The sequence below is a fragment of the Musca autumnalis genome, unplaced genomic scaffold (assembly GCF_047663935.1).
Source record: "Musca autumnalis isolate F117 unplaced genomic scaffold, ASM4766393v1 scaffold_4, whole genome shotgun sequence".
Taxonomy (NCBI): domain Eukaryota; kingdom Metazoa; phylum Arthropoda; class Insecta; order Diptera; family Muscidae; genus Musca; species Musca autumnalis.
In genome coordinates, this window is record NW_027411977.1 from 248,101,182 (window position 1) to 248,127,480 (window position 26,299).

General features: G+C 34.9%; 4 protein-coding genes across 6 annotated transcripts; 2 read left to right on the forward strand and 2 right to left on the reverse strand.

Annotated features, from left to right (window-relative positions):
- Positions 1–2,112: 2,112 nt before the first annotated feature.
- Positions 2,113–5,599, forward strand: Hr78 (Hormone-receptor-like in 78). 2 transcript variants are annotated; one of them, XM_073980223.1, is made up of 4 exons: positions 2,113–3,013; positions 3,149–3,463; positions 3,821–4,123; positions 4,192–5,599. In XM_073980223.1, exons 1-4 carry the CDS (start codon positions 2,986–2,988, stop codon positions 5,406–5,408), a joined length of 1,863 nt encoding a protein of 620 aa, XP_073836324.1. In that variant the 5' UTR covers positions 2,113–2,985; the 3' UTR covers positions 5,409–5,599. The 2 variants fall into 2 exon arrangements, with proteins under 2 accessions (XP_073836324.1, XP_073836325.1); XM_073980224.1 differs by having other exon boundaries at positions 2,227–3,013; positions 3,149–3,457.
- Positions 5,600–5,605: 6 nt separating this feature from the next.
- AIMP2 (aaRS-interacting multifunctional protein 2) lies at positions 5,606–8,188 on the reverse strand. 2 transcript variants are annotated; one of them, XM_073980225.1, is made up of 5 exons: positions 7,965–8,188; positions 7,294–7,407; positions 6,456–6,623; positions 6,173–6,401; positions 5,606–6,102 (listed from the first exon to the last, which is right to left on the reverse strand). In XM_073980225.1, the coding sequence occupies exons 1-5, from the start codon at positions 8,088–8,090 to the stop codon at positions 5,726–5,728; spliced, it is 1,014 nt and encodes a 337-aa protein (XP_073836326.1). In that variant the 5' UTR covers positions 8,091–8,188; the 3' UTR covers positions 5,606–5,725. The 2 variants fall into 2 exon arrangements, with proteins under 2 accessions (XP_073836326.1, XP_073836327.1); XM_073980226.1 differs by lacking the exon at positions 7,294–7,407 and having other exon boundaries at positions 7,965–8,187.
- Positions 8,189–13,543: 5,355 nt separating this feature from the next.
- On the forward strand, positions 13,544–16,336 carry LOC141402706 (U3 small nucleolar RNA-associated protein 14 homolog A). The gene is made up of 2 exons (XM_073984509.1): positions 13,544–14,116; positions 14,174–16,336. Exons 1-2 carry the CDS (start codon positions 13,715–13,717, stop codon positions 16,199–16,201), a joined length of 2,430 nt encoding a protein of 809 aa, XP_073840610.1. The 5' UTR covers positions 13,544–13,714; the 3' UTR covers positions 16,202–16,336.
- On the reverse strand, positions 16,219–24,899 carry LOC141402707 (uncharacterized). The gene is made up of 8 exons (XM_073984510.1): positions 23,676–24,899; positions 18,465–18,616; positions 18,236–18,386; positions 17,200–17,598; positions 17,008–17,136; positions 16,804–16,954; positions 16,647–16,753; positions 16,219–16,589 (listed from the first exon to the last, which is right to left on the reverse strand). Exons 1-8 carry the CDS (start codon positions 24,436–24,438, stop codon positions 16,294–16,296), a joined length of 2,148 nt encoding a protein of 715 aa, XP_073840611.1. The 5' UTR covers positions 24,439–24,899; the 3' UTR covers positions 16,219–16,293.
- Between the last annotated feature and the right edge of the window lie 1,400 nt (positions 24,900–26,299).

A 26,299-nucleotide genomic window follows, 5' to 3' on the forward strand; every position in this document is an offset into this window, starting at 1 on the left:
AATCGAATTATTTTTCATGAGAACTCCTCGTCCTTCATAATTGCAGCAATAATTCCACCATAATACTATTCTCATTTTTAAGTGTACATATGTATAACATCCCCCATGTCAATCATATCATGTAATGATGTGTGCTACTTGTTTTTTTATTTCGAAGTACTTTCCGCATGTGACCAGAATATAAAAGTTTACACAATCACCTGTGCAGTACATGCATGTCACATGTGTTTTAAATAACCAACTCGTTTGCCAACACCCTCCACCTTTTAATGGACATGTAATGTAATTGTTCACTCCTTTTTTTTACGAATCCCTTTGGCATTCGATGGAAAATTGTTTTTATCAATTTGATGTCCTCTCTTAACCACTTACTACACTTTGCCAAATAAAAAAAAAGAAATATGTGTGTCCTGATGAATAATTAGAGTGACTGACATACTCTTTTAGTATTCCATGTACATCGTGAATATATTTTCCGCTATAAGTTGATTTCATTGATTTTGTAACGACTGTAGTCTGTTTTGCAGGCAAAAGAGTGGCTTATTACATACAAAGTTAAAAAATTATCATTTATCATAAATGACTAAACCAGAAAGAAATTTAAAAATTGTTATTCCTTTTTCGCCAATATTTTAAAATTGCATAATGTAGAGGTCACATTTAATTGTGAATCATTGACGCATAAAATTTTAATTGTATGTATTTTATTTTACGGTTGATTTGACTCCACCCATACATGAGGTTCATGTACATACATTGTTAATTGGTCCCAGAAAAGCACGCTTTGCATTGACTTGCAGCAATTATGTTGACACATTTACCTATGTTCCAATTTAATATTTGTTTAAGTTTTGTGAGAATGCATGTAATTCCAAGTGTTGCAAGATGTGAAAAGTGCATTGGATTAAAAATATGTATACTGTTAGCTTCAGAGCTCGCTAAACTTATTAGCAACCAACAATTTAATACATCCTATAAGGATAAATTACCTTGGTAATTTCAGGTCAAGTGTTAAACAAATCTGACAATAAGATAGACTGAGGAGACTGAGGACAACTATCGAGACAAAAATCGATTAGGGAGCTAGAATTATGATTAACATTGTAATGTGAACGTTTATTACTCGGAAGAACTGTAAGGTTGCATCTCGTAAGCATGTGCTGAAAACAATCATACGTACGAGGTGAGGAAATATCAAAATTTAAATCGCCAACAACAACAATATTTTCAAACCTTGTAACTATGACAAATAAACAATTTTCCAAAAAGTCAATATCGCCGCGCGGCAGATAAGAGACACCTACTACAAAATTGTGTCCAGGAGTATTTATTTGTAGAAATAATGCCTCGCAACTAGGCTCAGAAACAGACAATAAGGCTTTGGCTTTTATCTTCGCAGAAATATAAAAAGCAACTCCACCTCCGCGAGAAAAGCAACGGTCATTACGACACAGCTTGTAGCCAGGTATTTCAATACTTTTACTGGAAACATATGTTTTCAACCATGTTTCCGCAAAGCCAATTATATCAAGTTTGCCACTGAGCAAAATATTTCTAAGTTCATCAAACTTAGTAGATCTACAACTAGGCTTGATAGATTGAACATTACAGAAACCAATATTAGCTAATCCGAAGCTGTTGTGACAAAAAGAATTAATGAAAGAATCATCACCAACAATTTCTCTTATGCGGTTACCCGAAGTCATCAAATAATTTTAAAAGACAGCACGTTAAGAAAATAACTAAAGCTAAAATTAAATTCAAAATTTACAAAATAATCACTATCAAGATCAAATAAGCTCAAACTTTAAATTATAAAATTAAATACAGGTTAACAAAGTGAATAATATACCACAAGAGGCAGGAATGCACCATCATAGATGTATTATGATGGAACATCCCCCAATGCCCATCCAAATTTGTTCTATTTTAGAGGATTTTCAAAATGTATTTGTTTTTCCCGAGAACATTTGCTGAACGACCCTATATTATTCAACATTTTCTTTGACATTTAATTTTCAATGACAACAATGTTGTTTTTGTAATTTTTTTAGTTGTTGTAATTCATGCATCTACCTTATGTAAATGTGTCTTGTAAAAAAACGTTATTTTAGTATCTTAAAAAAATTAACCGACGCCATCTATGGGCAAATTTATTTCTACTAGTCCTAATGTAATAACGGCCGCAGAGTTGTATTTAATGAAAACTACAACGGCCTGACTATTGTAGACAACGCCGTCTTTTCAGTTTATTTCTCTCTGAGTATTACCGAGCCATTGCCACAAGAAAAATAAATTCTAATCAATCCATCTTATTAGACGAGGAGGAGATAAATTGTGCTAGCTAGAACTACAAAAATTCTACTCAAAATAGTCCAAACAATATCTACTTAACAAATATCAATATAACACCACAAATACTTAATAATTACCTATTGTGTCCCTAGTAAAGGTGCATCAGCATTTTTTACTTTTTTTAACAAGTGATTGACCTCGAGTTAAAATCAACAGCAGCAACTGAATTGGAAGCGTTAATAAAAAAGACACAAATAACATCAAAACCCAAGACCAAGTGAAGCAACAATTTTGTATTGTTTTTATGGACCTGTGTCAGTGTGTGAGTGGGGTATAGTTAGAAAAGAGGTAGTGCTTCGTGCTAGCTGACTGACTGTTCGAGCAGTGTGACTGTGAAATGTGATGTACTGAACTAGAAACAAGTGCTTCTGGCTTTACTTGAGACTGCATAGGATCTAACTTGATTGTGTGGGGTGTTCGGCGCTGTGTAGAGAGGGGTAACGAAAAAGGTCAAGAATTTTATAGAACAACAACAAAACAACGGCACAACAATCACAGTGTGGAGAGAGGAATACAGAAAATAAGAGTAAGAAGTGTCGTCTTACCCATAAACTGAACAAAGCAACAATAAAAAGAGTGAGGGGACAATACAAAAGGTGTGCGACGGAGCGACATTATAAAGCTCCGACAATGGGCACAAGTGGTTTTCAAGCTGAAGGTGAGGGCTCAAGGCTTTATTTGTAGTCACATTCATGTTGTTACTTTACACACATTCTTAGAAGTACTTAATTGAATGCTACCTGTTATCGTTGTTCTGACTGTTCATTTATTCTTGTTGGATTTTCATTTACAGAAAAGTATTTTGTGAATCATCCCACGTCAACGCATGGAGTTGGCACTGCTGGTTCTATGACTGGCGGTACATCATCAACTGTGCCCACCAACATGAATGTGGAATTGTGTTTGGTATGCGGTGATAGAGCCTCGGGACGACATTATGGAGCCATCAGTTGTGAAGGATGCAAGGGATTCTTTAAGCGATCGATACGCAAACAATTGGGCTACCAGTGTCGCGGAGCAATGAACTGCGAAGTCACCAAACATCATCGTAATCGTTGCCAGTTTTGCAGATTGCAGAAATGTTTGGCCAGCGGCATGAGAAGTGATTGTAATTTTCATTTAATAATGTCGACAAACATCCTAACACAATTTCTAAAAATGTATACTTTGGCTATGACTAACCCACCACCAGTACCCAACCTTTGGCAACACATCAAACCAATCATTATCATCACCCGCATCTGTGCATTTTTCAAAATCATTATACATAAACACATACTCGTACATACATACATACACATAAACGGGAACTAATAATTTATTGTTATTTTAATGTCAGCAAAACTTTGCAAAAATTCCAGTTTCTTTCTGCATGATCATTTCTTCATTAGGAAAATACCTGTTCTTATTGAGATTTTCTAAAGTCTATATTCTTTGTTTTGGACTTTTTGTATGAAACCTGCAGCTGTACAACATGAGCGAAAACCTATCATAGACAAAAAGGATCCTATGTCATCGGCCTCCAACAGCCAGGCTGTGCAAGGATTGACCGTGACAGCGGGTGGAAGTGGCTCAACCACCTCATCAATGAAGTCAAATGCTAGTCCCCAGTTCCATCAAAGATCTAAATTATCACCCCTATTCAATCATAATTTAAACGCAGCTGCGGCAGCCTCAAATGCAGCAGCAGCGGCAGCCTTTTCATCATCTGCAGCTGCTGGCATTTTCCCAATGGGCCTGAATTTTGCAGAACTTACACAGACGTTAAGTAAGTTGAATAATGTCGTCTTTAAAATATTAAGGATTTTATTTTCCTTTTTCTCCTCTCCCTCATAGTGCTAGCAACGCAACAACAACAGCAACAAGTTCAACAACATCAGCAGCAACAACAGCAACAACTATCCAGTCAATCATCAACAAGTTCCAACAAGCACCTGAGCTATTCACCAGAACCCAAACATCAATTGGAGGAAACCGAAGATGATGAAGATGATACCTTCGACAACACCACCTCAATGTGCTTACAAAATCTCTCAAACAACAACAATCAAAACATTAATTTCAATCTAGACGCCTTGACACCTAATCCTGCAACAGTTGGCTTTATACAAACAGCCCTTGATAAGAGGGTAATTGAAAAGGCCTTGCAGTTACTGCAACCCATAAAACAACAACTGGACAATATGCCAACAGGTGGAAATGGATTATCTATTAAAAACGAACTTAACGAAGATGATGATATGGGTGATCAAAGCAGCAATGAAGATGATTTCAATGATACCATGGATATGGATGATGGAGGAGCGGAATTTATGGTTAATGAGGCAGTATTTGAAAATGACTTAATAGCCCCCAACTATGCCAGCTTCAATTTGCAAACTCCGGCATTGGTATCGTCGTATTTCAACGTTCACTATGTTTGTGAATCAGGCTCACGTATTATATTCCTTACAATTGTGTGGCTTCGCAAAGTAACGGCATTCATGGAGCTATCACAGCGTGCACAAATAACTTTACTACGTTCCGCTTGGCCCTCATTGCTGGCAATTAGTGTGGCCCAGGTTCGCAATCTTTCACAGCGTACCATCATAAGTACATTAATTACCAATGTTCGTCAATTGTCCAATGAGAAAATTGAACCCCAAAAGATAAAAAAGCTTAGTGAGCACATAGCACGTCTCAATTCGTTTATCCAAAACATACAGTCATTAGAATGCAGCGATATGGAATATGCTCTATTGCGTGTAGCTTGCCTCTTTAATCCACATTGCTTTGTAAAGCGTAAAGATCAATGTTTGCGCTCCTTTGTACAACGCGTGCAACAGTATAGCCTCACTAGTCTTAGGAAAGTGATAATGTCACAACAAATACCCGCTTTTGAAGCGGATGAACGTTTTAACAACATTGTTCTGAACCTTATGCCGTTGAGTGCCTTAGAGTCGGATGCAATCGAAGAACTGTTCTTTTCAAATTTAGTGGGTCAAGTGCAAATTGACAATATGTTACCCTATATCTTAACTTTGAGTAACAGTATAGGAAGTCTGAATTGTTAAGCAAATAATTGTTTTGCCTTATTTTCTTTTAATTTTTTTACATTATTAGACTGAAAACATATATATGAATTATCGGCGATAATAAACGTGAGATGCTCACAACCGTAGACATAGGTACGTAGATGTAGATAAAGTTTTTTTTTTCAAATCAAAAATAAAGAATAAATATTTTTTGTATTATTACCAAAAATGCATACTTGTTTTCTTACCTTGTGGATACTTGGTAAGTTATGTTTGAATTTTATTTTCGTCAATTTGAATTTGCTTATTTCTCGGCTTCGTACTTGATATTCTTAAACTAATTTGTGCGAATTTTCTTAAATCAAAGTAACTTTAGCAGCACGTTTGCGCCATTCGAGCAATGCCGGTGTGAGATCTTTATCGGCAATTGCAGGCATACGACGCAAGGAACTGTGTACCCCAATATCAGCAATGGACATTTTGTCGCCACCAAAATATTGTTGTTTTTGCAGGCGATTGTTCAAAAGGCGTATGATGTTGGCTCTAGCTTTGGGGGTATTGCAACGCAACAATTGGTAACATATGTCCAGCACAGAATCAATGTCGTTGCAGAGGGGAGAATTTTCGTAACGATATTCGGCAGGGCCAACGCGCCCTAAATAGCGGATTATGTTTACTTCGCCATAAATAGGAACATACATGGTGGGAGAGCTTATCATTTCTGTGTGTTCACCTGCAATATAAGAGAGATGTAGGCAGGCTCTAGTTATTTGTATGATTTTATAAAGACAAGGAATACCTACAATTTTTCCATATAAGTGTAACATTGACTTTGGGCTTGTTGGGATTAACCTTTACATTCTTAAGGGCTTCTTCAAATGCTTTGGCCTCTTTGCCAATATCATTCATTGTGGAATGGGTAAAGGTTTTAACATCGATGGTAAACAAGTCCTTCCATGCATTTTTCATGGCAAGCAAAGCATAGGGAATGAAATTTGGATGGCCATTTATAACAACATCATGCAACGGTTCCTGTAAGTGATAATTAATGAATATTACACTCCTTTTCGTTCTTTCAGCACTTACCTCTCTTAGTCCACCGTTGTCATTGGATATATAGCTAGTTGTCTGACTGCCCTTTTGACACAAACCCAATGTCGAACGTATTCCGGCCAACTGTTTTTTCAATTCCTCTAATTGATGCATTACCTTCTCCTGGCGTTTAACCACCGTTTGAGCATCATCACCAGAGACCTTTAAGTTGGAAAAATATAAACAAAAGTTGAAATAAATTTAAGGCATAAAATAGAAAATGTTAACTTTTTAGGTTAGTTTTTAGTTCAGCGAATGAAATGAAAAAGCACCAATAGACCTCCGAACTCATTTCTCTCTAGCTATATTCTAAAAACGCCACACAGAAAAACTGCTAACAAAATCTATCGCCACACACACGGAACACTTGACAAAGACTATCGACAAGAAATGAACAGAGTCCGACAGGCACATAGTAAAGCATAATTATATGAATGGAAGAAAAAGAGAATTAGTGGTTGGAAATATTTAACATGGAATGATACGTAGAGAAAATAATGTTAATAACAGAGCAGATGATGCTGATATGGATGTTAAGGTATGTAAGTCATCCCCTTCTACTTTTGGTGTGAAAAACATATGGTTTGAATGGTGCATCAACTTGTTAGTATATTCAACTAACCACTTCCAAGGAGCCAGATTTTTGTTAAATGTTAGCCCAAAGGACGCAAACTTTTACTTAGAAGCTATTGTCTAATGCCACGCCTTCTAAGTGGACGACAAACTAGAGAATGTCATGAGTGCAAATATTAGGACATAGTATACAATTTTTGGTTTGTCAGTTGTTTTAGTTAGTGAGTGAGATCATATAATAAAAATTCCAAAATGTAACCTTGAGAATCTGTTGTATTTGAGCTCCCAGTTTATCCAAATCAAGGGGACAACACGTGCTAATAGAGCCTGCAGTCTGGGTCTGGGTGGTCGCACCAAAGAATTTCAAGAAGCCCTTCAAGAATGGACAAACGTGAGATGATTAAATTTTGTTATAATGTTGAAGTATGTATGAGCTAAAATGGTCGTGAAATTGGCTTATGGGAAAAATACGAAGGAGCAAGTTGAGTTTAAGCATTAAGGTCGGATAAAATTATAATTTTTTCTATATGGACAGGAGCCAATCTAGGGAACGGGAACAACATTTTCTTTCAAATTAAAAATTTTCTCTAAGTAACCGACATTTAACAAGGGAATTTTCGGAACTTCGGAGGCCCATATCTCGGGAAGTATGGACTTCCGCAATAAATGTTGTATATATTTGTGATCAGGGTGACGAGACCTACCTGTGACAAAAATTTGGTCCCGATCCGAGCTTAATGAAAACATTCAACTTATGCCAATACGAAAAACTCTAGATAATGATTAGTGTTGATTTGTGTATAAATGGAAATTATTTATTTTAATGCTATTTCACTTTCAGAATGACGAAAGAACTACTCATATTAGTGGTGCATAGGAATGCAAGTTTATGTTGTGGAATTGTCCAAAAGGAAAGGTTCTTACTCTTACCTCTGTGACTTTTTTGGGATTGGTTGTCTTTTCCCCTACAATTGCTGTATTCAAATTTTTCATTTCGTACATGCACTTGGGAACAGTTATATCAAATTGTGGGAGCAACGTTTTTAATTCATACATTTTTAACTATTAAACTAATAAATTGTTTTTTCTTTTAACAAAAAGACCGAGCAAAATCTGTCCTGCTTCACGTTTGCAATAGGGATACGTAAAATAGATTTCGGTCAATCGATTATTAGCCGTAAAATTTCTAAAAGTCGTAGTCGACTATTGACTGTGTGAAAACCGGATAATCGATTATTCTTAATCGACTTTCGAAAGACAGATGGCCGGTTCCCGTACTTTATGGCATGTTCACACGAGCGTTTGAAGTACGTTGTTCGAGAGTCGAAATACGTACACGAATTAACCCGTTTCCACGACACCATTCGTTGTTCACCGTAACATATTTCAATTCTTCTCACTTTTTGTTTCCTGGTTTTTAAGGAAATTTGAACAAAAAACACACATGATACACATTAAATGAACAGGAAATACAATAGCCATTCCTTTGAATGTATGTTTTATATTTAATTACACGTTTTTCATCATATTTTCCATAAATTCTGTAAATTTAGCCATTTTCAATATATTTTTATGTATTCCTATTTTAAAAATTAAGGAGAGAGAGACATGTCAAAACAATATTTGTGTATACAGACTTTCAGGGAGGTATTTGATTTTTGTTTCTAGATTTGTACGCGAAATTAAAACAATGGATCAAAAATGGAACTGCAATGAAAGAGAATAGCAAACTTGCTATGCTTTGAACGTATACTAATCGTTGAACCGTTTACTTTTAATTCATGTTTTTCAGTTTTTCTAAAAAAGGCCTACATTTTTAAATTTTATATTTTGTCTGTCATAATTAATTTATTTCGATAAATGCTCTCATTTGTTAGAGATGGGACTTATTTTATCGTTGTTCGGAGAGTATTTCTACACGAACAACGTAGTAAAATCGTCGTTCGTTCACAAAATTTTGTATGGGGAAATAAGTAATTTATTCGTAGTTATGGGTCGAACAACGAATAGAGAACGAACGACGTACCGTGGAAACGGCACATTATAAAGTGGTAAAAGTCGTAAACGATTTTCATATAAATTTTAGCTATGTTCCTTTACTTTTTTAATGGTAAGGGTGGTAAAAGAGAAAAGTGTCAAAATTGCTCAAAATTGCTCTCTCATGAACATTTTTACCAGAAAAGTAAAGGAACGGAAAAATGGTAGATCAGTAGTGGGATTCTGTAACTCATTTTTGCTGTTACCGACAAAAATCGGTAAAATTAAATCGCAAAATTATGACTAAAAACATAAAGAAAAATTGGTATCACTGTTTGTGTCGGTAGAGGCTAGCACCTACTTTTTATTCATCGTTAACTTACCGAAAAATTTCGTTAATTATCGAAATTATAAGCATTTTAATTTTACCGACAATTATCGATAACAGCAAAAATGAGTTACAGAATCCCACTACAGTAGTGGGATTCTGTAACTCATTTTTGCTGTTATCGATAATTGTCGGTAAAATTAAAATGCTTATAATTTCGATAATTAACGAAATTTTTCGGTAAGTTAACGATGAATAGAAAGTAGTCGCTAGCCTCTACCGACACAAACAGTGATGCCAACTTTTCTTTATGTTTTTAGTCATAATTTTGCGATTTAATTTTACCGATTATTGTCGGTAACAGCAAAAATGAGTTACAGAATCCCACTACTGTAGTGGGATTCTGTAACTCATTTTTGCTGTTATCGATATTTGTCGGTAAAATTAAAATGTTTATAATTTCGATAATTAACGAAATTTTTCGGTAAGTTAACGATGAATAAAAAGTAGTCGCTAGCCTCTACCGACACAAACAGTGATGCCAACTTTTCTATATGTATTTAGTCATAATTTTGCGATTTAATTTTACCGATTTTTGTCGGTAACAGCAAAAATGAGTTACAGAATCCCACTACTGGCAGCAATGTCAAAAAGAAACATAAAAAATCAATTTTCGTCTTTTATTTCACAGTTTTTAATTTAGTTTTGTCAGCGTTCGACTTTTTCTCCTTTTTTCGTTCATTTTCTTTTTTATTGTGAAATAATCGTCAAACAAAAGTCGAAAAATCAGTTCTGCCATTTTTTACCTGCAGAAATTTTGCTGGTAGCCTGTGGTAGAAGAGAAACCCATTTTCGCACTTTCTCCACTCTCACTCTCTTAAAAATTGCTTCCAGTTTTGCCACTTTTCGGGGTTAAGGAACGCTTTGCAGGTTAAAAATTGTAACAAATGGTAACCTCAGGTAAGTAAAGGAACACATCTTTTGTGTACGGGAACGCAAAATGTGTAAAACTGGTAAAAATTGTAAAAACTTTTAAGTTCTGGAACAGAGTCACCTATTATTCCCAGTCGACCATCAGCCGTAGTATATTATGACATGTTCGTATGAGAATTTGAATCACGTTGTTCGCTGGGTACACAATTCATAGCAACATGGTTCATATTTTCATACTTTTTTTTTGTCCAAAAGACGAGTAAAATTAATTGATTGCTCTGTTCCAGAACCTGCAAGAAGCTATTTTTTACTACGATAAAATTTTTTCCTTTATGTTATCGAAAAAAAATAGTAAAAATTAGTAGATTCTTGCAGTACTGGAACATGCTCTGTTCCAGAACCTGCAAGAAGCTACTATTTTTTACTACGATAACATTTGTTACTTTATGTTATCGGAAAAAATAGTAAAAATTAGTAGATTCTTGCAGTACTGGAACAGACCAACTGTGTGTAATTTTTTGAGTCATGTTTTATTAACCATATTCTGACTCCACAGTATGATAGAACACAAAAAACGAAAAGACACGTGTCTCGCCGTTTTTTCCTATCTCATCAACTTTCGCGGTTATAGGCCTCCAAAGGTTTGAGTCTTTGATGTAAAAAGGGTCATTTAGTCAGGGCTATTTTTTCCAAACCGTTAGGAAATTTGAATTTATCTCACAGGCAAAGTTGTAGCTCTTTTCTTAAAGAACAAAAATTGTGAACACATATAATCCATCAAACTTCACCTGCAAGGTCAAAATCGCCATGGTCAAATTTCTTTTAAAATGTTGTCTCATGTTTTTGCTCTGTTCCAGAACCTGCAAGAAGCTACTATTTTTTACTACGATAACGTTTTTTCCTTTATGTTATCGAAAAAAATAGTAAAAATTAGTAGATTCTTGCAGTTCTGGAACAGATTATTTGTTATACAGCTATCAAACCGATCACATTTGAAGCAAACAACCAGCTACAAAATGTACCTCAGATCTCAATAATCATCTTCCTAGAATATACGAACTCAGTAGAAACGGATCTTAATGGTCAAAATAGCAAAACAATTTCGAATTTTATCCTCTTTTCTCGGCTTCTGCTCCATAGATACTAAACCGTTCAAAATTCAAAAAAACAATCAACCACAAAAGTATAGCAAAGGCATCAATAAACAACTTTCTGGAAAACGAAATGTCTATGAAATGTCTTAATGGTAAAAATAGCAAAATAACAAACCTTTCAATTTCTATGACAATTAATTTTCAATAACAACCATGTTGTTTTTGTAAATTTGTTAGTTGTTGTAATTCATGCATATACCTTATATAAATTTGCCTTGCCCATTAAGGTGAGAACACAGCATGGTACAAATACAAAGGTAGCCGCATCGGCAATTGTTGGCAACAAAAATTTGACATCAATTCAATGCAATTGACACATTATGTTACAATCAGCTGGCATGATAATGCTACCTGTATTATTGTACCATGGAACACAGTCAGTCCCAATTTACATTGGGCCAAGGCAAATTTATAGAAGGTATGTGCATGAATTACAACAACTAAAATATTTACAAAAACAACATTGTTGTTATTGAAAATTACTTGTCAAAGAAAATATTGAATATTAGGGTCGTTCCAAAATTTTTTTCAGGAAACACATAAATACATTTTGAAAATCCTCTAAAATAGAACAAATTTGAATCAAAATGTAAATATAACGCATTCAGAAATCTCGTAGGTAATTTTTATTACACGTTTACGATGAGAATAAGTATTTTATGTTAGCAAATTTCGAAGTTTCAAATTTCATGAGCAGACCCTATTACATTTTGAAAACTAAATTTACAAAAAAAGTAAGAATACAGCTGGTTGTCACTTCTACCTTTAATAAATATGCCTTGCATTGGGCGAGTTTACTTGCGGCAATTGTCATTTTGTAGGAGAGAGAGGTGAGGTATATGGTAACCCTTTGCCTCTCAGCACCCTCTCTCACCTACAAACTGACAATTGCCGCAAGTAAACTCGCCCAATGTAAATTGGGACTCAGCTTTTAGCTTAATTTTCCTGCTTAGCTTATTTCTTAACTAGGCCGCTTATTTCTTGGTATCACACATCGAAGCGTAAAATTCATGGGCGCTATAAACATAGTTATTTCAATATATCAAATAAAATTCAATTTTTTTAATATGAATTGTTCGTAAATAATTAGTACCGAACATAAAAATTACAGTCAAATTCTAGTTTTCAGATTGAACACGTGTTTATATCAAATTGAATGTCGGAACGAAATGTCAAAAATAAAGCCAGGCGAAGAATTCAAAATTCAACAATTTTCAACTTTGTGGCCTGAAGCCTCGATTCGTTGTGGCCTTTCCTATCGAAAACAGTACAATTTCACTTTTGCGCTTTGAAGCGAGGCCGAAAAAATAAGCAACAAAAATCCATTGTGTTTTCACCTTTATTAGGCCTTGTACACACGCTGCGACTTTTGATGCATGCATCACCATTTTCGTACTTGTAGGGTTGCATTTTTTCGTAATATTGTAAGAAGTGTAATTTTTGTAACAAACATGTACGATTTTACATACATGTTATGATTGTTGAATGCATGTAGGTATAAATTGTTAAACCAAAATTATTGAAACAGGTAAAAATATTTGTTGAATACAAATGTAAATAACAACGTTTTTGGAAAAAAACATTGTTAGGTAAGAGTGTATTTTCCAACATTCGGGTTATTTCATTCTACGAGATACAGGTAATAAAACTCCGACAATTACTTTTCTTTAGAGTAAAATAGCCCATATTATAATACCTGTTGGGCAATTCAGTTTCAACTATGAAGGCAATAAAAAACTAACAACATATGCTGTGTTCCAGAACCTGCAAGAAGCTACTATTTTTTACTACGATAACATTTTTTCCTTTATGTTATCGGAAAAAATAGTAAAAATTAGTAGATTCTTGCAGTACTGGAACAGACCAAAACTTATCAAATAAAGGAGGAAGTTTAGTCCATTTATTTTTATTACATTCTTTTAAATCCATGATGTACATTAAATAATTTTAACAATCTAAATGGTATTAATAAATTAAATGATTAGTCATGAAATTTTACATTTCATACATTTTCATTCCCTCCATCACTACTATTTTTTGCAACACCGCTAAAAAAATGGTGATACATGCATCAAAAGTCGCAGCGTGTGTACGAGGCCTTACTGTTCTCAGCTGTCATTTACGTTACGCCAACGACTTTATTGTGTTTAATTAAACTTGACAGCCAGTATGACATTTTCTCTCACGAGACAATGTCAACAAACTGCTGTCAAAAAAATAAAAGTGTGGAACGTGGTGCAGTCTTTTGTTAAATACAATTCGATTTTTATTAATTTACCAACGGAAACATGAGTGACGATGAAGAACAAGTCAATCCCAAATCCCACAAACAATTGCTGCAGGCTATCAGCAGTTTGGGAAAGAGCCAACATATACGGAAATCAACACGTGATGAGCCAAAGTTGATGCAAGATGAATTCCAATTGGTCAAGGGAACGGCAGTTGTCTCCAAACCCAAGGCTCAACCAGTAGCTATTAATGACTTGGTGCAAGTGCTAAAGGGAAATAAGAAGCTATTGGAAACGGGTAAGGAACTCAAGAAAACTGTCACCACTAAAAAGGTGCTAGAGAAACCTTTGGAGAAGCCAGCAGCTGAACGTATCAAGAGAACTATTGGTTACGAAAACGTTAAGGCAAAGCTGGCCAAATGGGATGCAGTAGTGGCTTCAAATAGATCCGCGGAAACACAGGTAAGTCATGAGAAATAAACGATTATTCTATATTTAACCAACTTCCTTTTCGATTAGGTATTTCCTTTGAAATCGGAAACAGTCTATGTCAACACCTCTCTGAATCGCAAACCCTTGGAGCAAAGTGTTAAAACCGACCTTATGCTGCAAATGGAAGAATTGGAGAACAAATATGCCAAAATGAAACGTGAACATTTGGGCGATACTCAAGATCCTGCCGAGTTGGAGAAACAAGAACAGCAATTGTTACAAAAGAAATTAACCAAGGAGGAACTGATAGCCAAACGCAAAGAATTAGCTTACTTGAAAATGCGTGAAGCTCAAAAATCAGTAAAGGCTCGTTTGCAGAAGAAAATCAAATCAAAGAAATACCACAAATTGCTGAAGAAACAAAAAATGCAGGAACAAATCAAACAATTTGAGTTGCTACAGAAAACAAATCCCGAAGCTGCCATGGAAAAACTTAATGCTTTGGAAAAGTCAAGGGTATTGGAAAGAGCCAGTTTGAGGCATAAAAATACTGGCACATGGGCTAAGAATTTACAAATACGTGCCAAATATGACAAGGATGTGCGCAAAGACTTGTCGGAACAATTGCAAATTAGCCGTGAATTGACACAAAAAGTCAAGGATGAAGATTCAGATGAAGAAATGAAAGGGGAAAAGAAAGAGGAAGTAGATGAAGATGATCCTGACTATGATCCTTTCAATCCATGGACTACTGTGGGCAAAAAAGAAAATGCAGCCTCGAATGAAGAGGAACAACCAAATTGGCGTAAATATTGGCTAGAACGTAATGACAATGAAAAAATGCTTGAGGAGTATAAACGTTTGTTAAATGAGGAACAGGAAGAAGGGGAGGAGGAGGAAGAAAGTAAACCTGAAGAAGATGGTTCCGACAAGGAAGAAGAAACTTTGCAAGACAACGAAGAAAGGGAAGCTGATGTTCCATCAGAGGCGATTGTACAGAAGGAAAGTGCAAAGCAATCTTCCAAAGCACTTAAAAGAAAGAAACTCGATAAGAAAACAGAGAGTAAACCCAAAAAAACTCAAAAACTCGAAAATGGATGGTTGGTTGAAGAAATTGATCCTGTTGAAGTCAAATCTATTGATGACATATTTGATGCTCAAGAGGATATGATAAGAGAAAAACTACAAAAGAAATTAGACATAATCAGTGAAAAAGGGCAAAAGTTAAAGGAAAGTAAAAAAGATAAAAAGAAGTTTTCCAAAGGCCATGATCCATTGAAGAACTTAAAGGATCTGTCTTTTAAAAATAAAGCCACAAGACCAGAGATTGATGAAGAATTGAAAAATGAGTTGGATGGTGAGGAAGTAGATACGAATGCAATGGACAAAATAAACGAAACCTTGGATAAAGCAATGTCAACTAAAGTCAATGAAACAACAACAGAGTCCAAGGATAAGACTTCAGCTACTCTAACAGACACAATAGATCCCAATAAATTAGCAACTGTTAAACTGAAACAGCATGGCATTGGTTTCAATACAGTCAGCGAGGCAATGGGTGATATAGATATGGCAGATGAGGATGAAGATCCCAATGCCGATCAGCAAATGACCATTGCTCAGGCCTTTGAAGATGATGATATCGTTGCTGATTTTAGCCGGGACAAAACAAAAGATTCTGAACTTAAAGATGCTGAAATACAACTCTCTATGCCCGGTTGGGGTTCGTGGGCTGGAGCTGGTATTTCCAAAGAACAAATGGAGAGAAGAAATAAACGCCTCTTACTCAAATTGGCACCTGAAGAAAAGCGCAAAGATGAAAATAAAGACGGTGTCTATATCAACGAAAATGTCAATAAGAAACTAAGAAACCACTTGGTATCTGATGTTCCCTTCCCATTCACCTCCCTTAAAGATTACGAAGCCAGCATAAGAGCGCCTTTGGGTCGTAACTTTGTAACCGAAACTGCCTTCCGTCTACTAACACGCCCTTCGGTCATAACGCAAAAGGGTAAAATTATTGAACCCATGGATGAAAGTGAACTGGTTAAACCTGCACGTAAATTACGAAATCCTGTGGATATACGTATTGCTAAAATGGCTGAGGCCAAGTAGTTAAAACAATCTGGATGTACATTTTAAGTATGTAGTAAATAATTACAAAATTTATATTTTCATTTAAGTAAAGTGAAAAATATATACAAATTTTAATGTAAAATAAAACTGTAGTAATTTTTAAACATAAACGGAGCCTCATCGTCGGATATGAAATTTCTTTCGGGCTTAACAGAAGAAAACAAATTTTCTGAAGGTTTTTCCAAAATTGTCATTTCACGACCACCTTCTTCTAGGAAACGTTCCAAATCCAAGGGGGATTCATATTCGGTATAGGCTGTAACAACTATGGGTACGTGTAGATTGGCAGCAGCAAGGATTGTTTCGGGCCATGTATCCTCCATGTTGAAGCCGGTGGAACGATATAGACCGGCATTAAAGAAACAAACTAAAAGCAAAGAGGAAAGAAAATAAATAAGGAAACGTTTTAATGTTCTCTTCTTACTCAAGTTTGGCCTTAAGAATCGCTTGGAGCCACAATAATCATGATAAATATTTGCCTCAAAGAAATATTTCACTGTGCGTTGATTTTTCTGGCATACCTTGCAGCATCTGGAAAAGAGAATTTTAGGACAATTTTTGTTAGTGTGTTATGGGCTTACTTGGTTTTCTGTAATTGTTCAAAGGAAATATTGTTGGGGTTTAATTCGGGTCCCACAAACACTACATTTAACTTCTTAACCACGGGTGCAATGTGCAGGAAAAACAATTCCCATTTGTGTAAAATATCAACTTCGAACTCAATTTCGGCACCTGAAATTATTGCCACCTTTAATTAGGAACTGTATCGATGAGGTGATACCAACCGATTAAATGTATGGTAAGTTCTTCATGTTTGTTTAGTTGTTGAGTCAATTTCAAGGCATACCAAGCTGTCAAAGGGGCAGTGGAGATTTGTGTCAAGGCAGCATTTTCACAACTGTTTTCGGGCAAATCTATAAGGCACAATACAAAATAAAAACCATATAGAAAAATACAACTTGAGATAGACTCCTTACCCATATTCAGTTTTTTAAATAAATCCTTGGTGGTATTACACGTCAACGGTGTATCCTTTAAAATTTTACTTGGCAGTGATGGATCCAAACGTCCGAATTTCTCTTGATGCATTACCAGCTCTTTGAAAAGTTGATAGAATTTACACCATTTTTCATGTTCGCTGGGAAGATGTGGTGGTTCTTTACAATAAGCCACCATGCCACAGTTAGCACAATCAGTCAAACCCTCAAACTTACGGCATTTTAGATTTATACACAGTCGTGGAAATAGTAAAACTTCTTGTTCAGTAGCTGATAGAGGTCTTTGTAAAATTTCCGAGACTTTGCGTATCACAATAATGCGATAGGAACGAAATTGATCTGGAGACATATCAGAGCATTTGCTGAAAATATGGCCCCCTAGAGAGGAATATGTGAAATTATTATTTGTATGCAAATAAACAACAACCAGAATAGCTCTATAAAAAAGAGGGGCTATATAATGATTTTTTTTGTGTAATAAACTTTTTTTAATATGGTAGGTCAGAATTGAATATGGGTGAATATTGCGAAAAGACTTGTTTGGGGGTCGAAAACGGCAAAGTGCGAAAATGGGTTTAAATAAATATTCTTCGGCTGATACTACTTTATAAGAAAATTTTATGCATAATTTAGCAACTAAATTAGCTACTACTTTTAAGTATTTTTTTTTTCAACCCACGGTAATGACACAGACCCACGGAAATGTTATTTAAATATTAAATTTTGTAAGATTCATTTGCCCTTTCATTGTTTTAATAACCTACAGCCTTGACTTTGAAATCGGTCTTTTTGGATATAGCGCCCAAGTACATTTTTACATATCCACAGTGGTGTAGGGTATCATGTAGTCGGGCCCAGTCGAATAATAATGTTATAGAGAAATTCAAATTCGTTATAGGGATTAATTTTGCTGGAGATCTTACTTTTTTAAACAATTCGCTACAGAGAATTCATTATTCGTTATAGAGCAGTTCGACTGTATATTATTCACAACATAAATATTAACATTTCTTACCTGAAACATCCGCTGCCACTTGTTGTAATGCCGCACATAATTGTCGATGTTCCACATCATTTTGCATGTGATCGATGTTGCAATAATAAGTCATATGGCATTTTGAACATTCAATCACTTGTTCGATTTTACATAAATCACATTTACAAAGCTGCAAAGAAGCATAAAATGTTCACGTACTACTTCGACACACCGCTAGAGTGTTCTTTCCACCCTCCGCCACACTTACATTGCATAGACCGACAAGAAAATACTTTCTTGGTTTATAAATGTATTCAACATATTCCTCTTCATCATCACTTGATTCAATATCTGTCATTGGTTTTTGATCTAATAGTTTTTTCAGATTTTCCATTAGGGTATTTGGAAGATTTTCATCGCCTGAAAAGTTGAACAAGGTACGTATTTGTAATATATTCGTATTTTTTGCAATTCGCACTTCTTTTGACGGCAATGTAAGGAATCTTGATTCAATATTCACTAGAATTTTTAAAATATAAAAGAAAATATGTATTATGTATTATCCGAAGCAAAGGAGTGAACTAGGTAGAACTGGATCTAATTTTGAGAGTCATTACTTTCGATAGTTATCGTGTCGCCAGTCATGACTTATTAAGTCACTGTAGGACGGACAAAATCACAAGGACTAAGGACCTTCGATAAATAATATGTGTGTTCGTTTACTCAATATTTGTACAAATTGTTACTAGATGTTGTTCGTTTACTCTACAGTACAATGCAAAAGACCTTAGCCGATTACAAGAAGTTACTGAACTTGTACAAATTTGTATGAATTGTTGAGTAAACAAACACACCTAATGTCAATAGAATCCTCAAACAGCCCCTAAACTGCATTTATGCGGAAGTTGTGAACTTTTGCGAGAGAGGTGTTGCCCGATACAGACCTCCTGGGAACTTGATGCACTTTTGGAAGTTTTCTCCAAAGTTTTTATAGAGCTTTTGGGCCATTATCTCAGGAAGTATCTACTTGTCCCGAAAAAATGGTGCCGTTGAAATAGAAGCCGCGTAGACAACCTGTAAAAACTCCCATAGCCGCATATGTAAACCAAATTAACTGCTCCCACTACAATTTGTTTTACATATGCGGCTACGAGAGTTTTTAGGTGTTTCGGTTGAATTCGCATTTAAAGGAATTCATCAGTCACACTTATTCTTGAGATCGACTCGTCATAAAATTGGGGAAGGGTTCTTTGATTCAATACAATGAACTAAGAGAACTGATGAGTCCAAGTGGCGTTGGACGAAACTAGTCTTCTCTGCCATCCCCTAAAGTAATCAATTTTAACTACATACCACTTTAAACTTGTTATTTTTTAAATTTAAAAGCAACAAATATGAGATTAAGCTTGACTTACGTACAAATAGTAAACAGAACTTTTACCCGAGATGTACCCGCAGCAGTGGATCGATATAGTCCATATTTGTACCTGATATATTTCTGGAAAGAATGTTACATTGCGGAAAACTTCAAATCAGATCAGTTACTCCCTTTCGCGAATTATCGTGCGCATCATTTTAGCGACAATTTTGAAATTTATGGGCAGATTCCGTACAGCGAGGCGAGTCATGTCGCGTCGTCTATCGTCTCTGCGACAAAATTTAAAAAATGCACTACGTACAGCGATAGAAAATAATCGTCGATAACAAGTTATTTTTATTTCTTTTTTGGTCTGTTCCAGTACCGCAAGAATCTACTACTTTTTACTATTTTATATTATTACTATTTCGTAGTAAAAATTAGTAGCTTCTTGCAGGTTCTGGAACAGAGCATTTATTTTATTTTTTTTCGTTAGTAAAAATGAACGGCGACAGCTAATTTGTTGTCGCCGGAAAATGAACATTACGGCGACAAAATTTGACGTCGTCGTGCGACTTTTGCCATACGTAATGGAAAAATTGCAACTGGCAACGCGACACGACTCCCCTCGCTGGAATTAGTGTGGGGCTACCTTAAGGAGTGGACATCTTCGAACTTGATCTAAGTTCAGAAAAAACATTGCGAGGTTGAATGGTTGGATTCTTTAATCATTATTCCGAAGAGTCACTTTTCTAATCGAATGAGAGGCTGAGGGTAAACAAAATTAAAGCTACAATTTGCATTGTTAGATTTTCAATTCGGCTCGGAGTGAATTTTAGATAAGGGTCTGTTTTGGTTCCCGCCAATTCTTGAATTCAATTCAGATTGCAAATGTGGAAGCTTTCTTTTTAACCCTGCGTTTACACATGACAAGACAGTTGAGTACATGTATTGATTGTCAAAAACCTAAAACATGCCTGTGTGACGTCCAGAAAACTGCAAAACCAGTTGTAAAATTATAAATGAAAATCGTCGATTTCTTTTTGTTTTCCGTTCACATATTTTGTTTTTGTTTTATTGCATCCCAGTCCTGTTGTCTTTTTTGTTATTTGAAATAGATTTTTTTCATTTACTCAAAAATTTCCATGTTTACTGTCTACGAACATTACCAGACAGTGCCGAGGCAACTATCCAAATGTTTGTATGTATTATTAAATCAGAGTTGTTTTTGCAGACAGTCTGTCTTGTGTAAACGCCAAGTAATACTACTTCTCATGGTAGAACAATAAAAGGTAACAGCAATACACAGCTGACGGAACTGGGTTGTAACTTTAGTGTCAAATTCCATAGGACATTTTATATATTTATTTCTATTTAGATGTACATAAGGGATATATATTTTTTAAGAAAAATATACATTCATCAGAAAAAAACTATTTCCCATAAAGACTTCTTCATATCAATTAAATGTAACCTCTTCCAAGTCCGAACGACGTGTCGCACACTAAAACACCGCTTAAGGCCTGGGTACATAAGCTGCCTCACCTGCCTGCCTTGGTGCTGTTTTACATTTAAGCGACTTGTCTTACGATTTTTTGTCTCCTCTTTGCTCATCTTCGTAAATTTCACACACAGGGTTGCATTTTTTTGTAACATGGTACCAAGTGTACATTTTGTTAAAAATACTTAATGTAAAAAGAAGGTATTTTATAAAAATATGTTATACAAATTTTAAAATGCTTATAACAAATAATTATTTTATGCTTTAAATGATTTTTTATGCACAAAATTCATTGCAAAACTAAATTTTGTTTCAATTTCTCTTACTATGTTTTGCAACTCTGCCTAACAAGAATAACCACCACAAAGAGGAGACAAAAAATCGTAAGACAAGTCGCTTAAATGTAAAACAGCACTTGCTTGCTTCTGATAAACGAATAAAAAAGAAAAGGACAACCTAGTTAGAAATTGTTTCGGCCTTCTTTATTCTTTTATTTTTGTTATGTCAGAAATGAAGCAGGAACGCAAGGCAATCAGGCAAGGCAGCTTATGTACATAGGCCTTTGTAGAGGCGCTACAATATTTGTTAATATGTGTGGTACTTTGTTAAATTTAAAAAAACATAAAGCCTTAATAAATATGTACTTCTTTGATATCAAAAACAAAAGTTGGAGATAGCATCTCCTTTTTCAATGAATTTTCAGCGACCCCAAAAATGTTTGCAAAAATTCTACATTTCCTTGTTTTGTTTTCATGTACCGGTGACAGTAACGTTACAATTAAAAACAAATTCCTTTGTGGTTGTTGTTGAGTTGTATTTGTAGTAGTATTTACTTTTCCTTATATTTGTTCTACCATGACTACTTCTGTAGTGCGATTCTCTAAGGCCCATACCTATATACGGACGTATACCCAGGCCGTGTGTGGTGAAAAAAGTAGAACCCATGTATTCTTATGAGAACTGCCGAAATACGTCGAGCGTATACTTTTTGTAAGTTGAAAAAGTTTAACTTTGACAGAACGTTATTATTTGTATGTGTGTGTGTTTTGTATTTTACAAACAAAAGCCCAACAAAACATGAAATACAATTCATTGCAAAGGAAAATTATTTGTTTTACGAATAAAAACATTTAAGTAAGATTCAGTCGCGGATTTTGTGTTTTAAATGTGATTTTGGACTCAACGTATTTCGGTAATACAGACGCTCAGAGAGCGTTGTTTTGGTAGGTTGATGAAATATTTGTGTACGTTCCGTCGTTATTTAGCTTTAGCAGTAACAAATTTTTGGAGTTACCGACAAAAATCGGTAAAATTAAAATGCTTATAATTTCGGTAATTAACGATATTATTCGTTAAGGGGTAGTTTACACTATATGTAAATGTCATATGACATGAAATTTTCCATCATTATATAGTCGCTAATATGTGCAATATTGGGGATTTTCCTTACGCCATTTACTCTGTGCGTCCACACCAGCAAAAATGTATTAAAATGACGCGTCCACATTGCGTGCGTGGGTAGATATGGAATGTTTTTATTTCGTGTCATATGACATTGATAGATAGTGTAAACTACCTCTAAGTTAGCGACCAATAGAAAGTAGTCGCAAAGTTCTACCGATAGCAACAGTGTTGTCAACTTTTATTTTAACTTTTCATTTATAATTTTGCGTTTTAATGTTACCGATTCTTGTCGGTAACTCAAAAAATGAGTTAAGGTAGAAACACAATGAAATACGCCGCTTTTTCACGCTCAGTTCCTTGTAAAAGACTAAAGGCCAAGTACTACGTAATTCAAATGAATTAGGAAGCATTTGAATTAGATAGTACTTGGCCTTTAATCTTTTACATGAAACTGAGCGTGAAAAAAACGGCGTATTTCATTCTATTCACACCTTTAAGGTAGAAACACAATGAAATACGCCGCTTCATCACGCTCAGTTTCATGTAAAAGACCAAAGGCAAAGTACTACCTAATTCAAATGAACTAGGCAGCTTTTGAATTAGGTAGTACTTGGCCTTTATTCTTCTACATGAAATTGAGCGTGAAGCAAGCAACAAAGTAGAGTTGGGCAATTGAACGACCTAGTTCACAATCTAGTTCATTGGACACCCATTGTTTGTATGAACAAAATGCGTATACTTACTATCTCACGTTAGATTGTATGATGTTACTCATACGTTTTTGAACTAGGACAGTGAACTAGGTCGTTCAATTGCCCAACTCTACAACAAAGTTCAATGTATTTTAACCTTTAGAGAATCGCACTACTGGATCAAGTTAGGTTTTGAAATTGATTAGGTTTTTGAAGGCTACCTTATTAGGTTAATGTAAACTCTTGGTCATACGGACTTCTTTATATTACATCGAAGTAAACTTGTAATAAAGGCCTAAAATTTATAAATGTTAAAATTTTTTAAAAATGTCCCCAAAGTTGACAATATCATTGGCGGATTGAATCAAGTTTCCTTTTATACATTGGGAGTTATTCTGAACGTAAATTCCCGGTGAGTTTACTCACTTTATCCTTTAAGTTGATACGGTGGAAAGACAAAATTCACCGAGAATTTTCACAGAAAAACCTCTATTAACTTTCTCTCAGTTGTTATTTTATACTCACCGCCATCAGACATCATTGCCTCCATTTTCTTTTGTAAATTCTGTATAAATGCATTTTTCTCAGTTTTAGGTTCCGAAGCACTCTCTTTTTCTTTGTCATTTTCTTTAACCTTTTCCTTTGCTTTTGGATTAGCTTTTGATGGTTCCGATGCTTCCTGCACTTTTTCTTTTGCATTCTCTTTCTCTTTCTCCTTGGATTTTTGATTAAATTTTGGAATTTGGGAGTTTTCCGACTTATTATTGGATGTTGAATTTTTATTTTCTTTCTCTTTGAAAGGCTCTTTAATTTTATCTTTCGATTTTTGATTAACTTTGGGATAGTGAGTTGTTGCAGGGGCGTCAGATTTACCGCTAGATTTTGACTGTTTGTCAAAATTATTTTCAGTTAGTTGCTCTCTGACAACAACATTATTCTCTTTAATTTTTTCTTTGGAATTTTCAGTTGTTTCCTGTTCCGTAGTTTTGTCACTAGATTCTTTGTCTGGGATTTTCAATATTTTCTCATGGATTATACTTTGCATTTTTATTACAGGATCCAATTCTTCATTGGATTTAGTTTCATCCTCCAAGTCCGGCATATCGTCATCATCACTAACATTTTCTTCGTTTCTATTTACATTTTGTAACGGTTCTTCATGCACTTGCTCGTCAAAGGTGTTTTCATCCTGATATTTTTCTTGTACTTCGTCTTGTGAAGCCAATAATCGATTGGCTTTATTACGTGGCCTATTGCGTATTCTAGGTTTTTTCTTATTCGGTTTCATTTTCACTTTACACTTTCACTATATTATATAATTAAAGGATATCACATAATCCGCAAACCCAAATGAACAGCACTTCACTCAAGAGAGGTACACCAGCAAATGTCTTTAGTAAAATAATTGTACTTTTATTATTGTTTTAGCCCAACAGTTTTAGAATTGGCTAGTGGCCATAACATGCACAAAACAAGAATGAGATAGTTTTGAATTTGCTAATTATATGCCGCGCAAATATGTTATCCCAGCCACCAGCCACACAGCCTAACGATTACATTGCACTCTAAACGGTATCAGTAGTCGTCGTCAGTAGTCAAATAGAATAGAATCAAACTAAAATAAAATGTTTGTTTTTTATTTTTTATCTTTCTTTCATATTGTGTTTAGAACGAACATCTATGTGCGGCTATGACTGTGATCTTGAAAACACAAACAAAAAAGAAACTAAGTGATGGATTCCTTGAAGAAAAGAATGTTCATATGTATAAAAAATTATTAATTTTTTATGTCTTGCATAAACGACAATTAGTTAATGCCATAACGGTTTCGGTTTCCATGTGCCATTCCAAAAACATATGGCCTAAATCAATTTAGTTTGTTGTATGAGCTATTAAAAGCAACTATACACAGGAGCGTTTTCGTCAGACAGTTAATGTATTTGTTTACCAGCAGACTAGACAAACTATGATTTTTTAATAGTAATATAATCCAGCTAGGATTTTTAAATATGTATAAAGGCGCGTTATTGAAATAATATCCCACTATTATAATCATCTTTAAAACCCATTACCATCTCATTTGGTTCAGTGTTATATTTGACAATATAGGATTCAATTTCATCAATCTTTGCACAATCTTTGGGCCTCTGGAAGCAAAATTGTTAGGCGGCAAAATGCTTTGAGCCAATATTCAATAAGTTGTAGCGATTCTCTAAAATTTTCTTACAAAAGGGGTTTTACGCTTGTGTTTTCACATAACGGTATGGAACAAGTGGCATTTAAAAATCCAATTCATTTTAATAATAATAATTTTAAAAAAATCCTTAATCTCCTAATTTTTTGTAAAAGCCTTTATTAGACAAAAACATTAAATCAGAAAAAATGCAAGATAATTGACCGGATACACGGATAATTGAGGCGAATTTAATTAAAACGATATCAGACTAACCCCCTGTTTTTGTAAATTTTTTTTCTTCTCACACGAATTGTCAAATTTTGTAGATCGATTTACTCGCCTAAGCGCAAATGTAGAGCGCCGATTTTTATATGAGGAATTCTTTACTAAATATGGAACGCGTCTACGAAAAATTCGGTCTGTATATCATCTGGGGGCAGAGCTATGGATGCCTAAATTATTACGAATATAGACGAACGAACAAAAATTAGTTACAAAAACTGGGGGTAAGACGATAGAGGTAAATTTCAGAAAAACGAAAAAAAATTATTGGCTTATTTTAAAGGTCTTATCAAGGGCATCAGAAACTAGTCCTACATCGATCGATTTTATTTAAAAAAAATACCCGTTTTATAACAAAAAAAAAAACGGTGGTTTTTAAAGCCGAAAATTTAAATTTTGAATTTTTGGTTCCACCATTTCGGTAAAACCTAGTAATTTTTTTTTAAATTAATCGATGAAAGTCCCAATTTACATTAGGCGAGTTTACTTGCGGCAATTGTCATTTTGTAGGAGAGAGAGGTGAGGCATATGGTAACCCTTTGCCTCTCAGCACCCTCTCTCACCTATATATAATAATATAATATAATAATAATTGTTCCACAAACATCCCAGGCGGGACAGGGGAGACTTCTCTCATATCAATGAGTGCACCCCGATTCATATTAGCTCAATGATATGGGACCTACTGTTT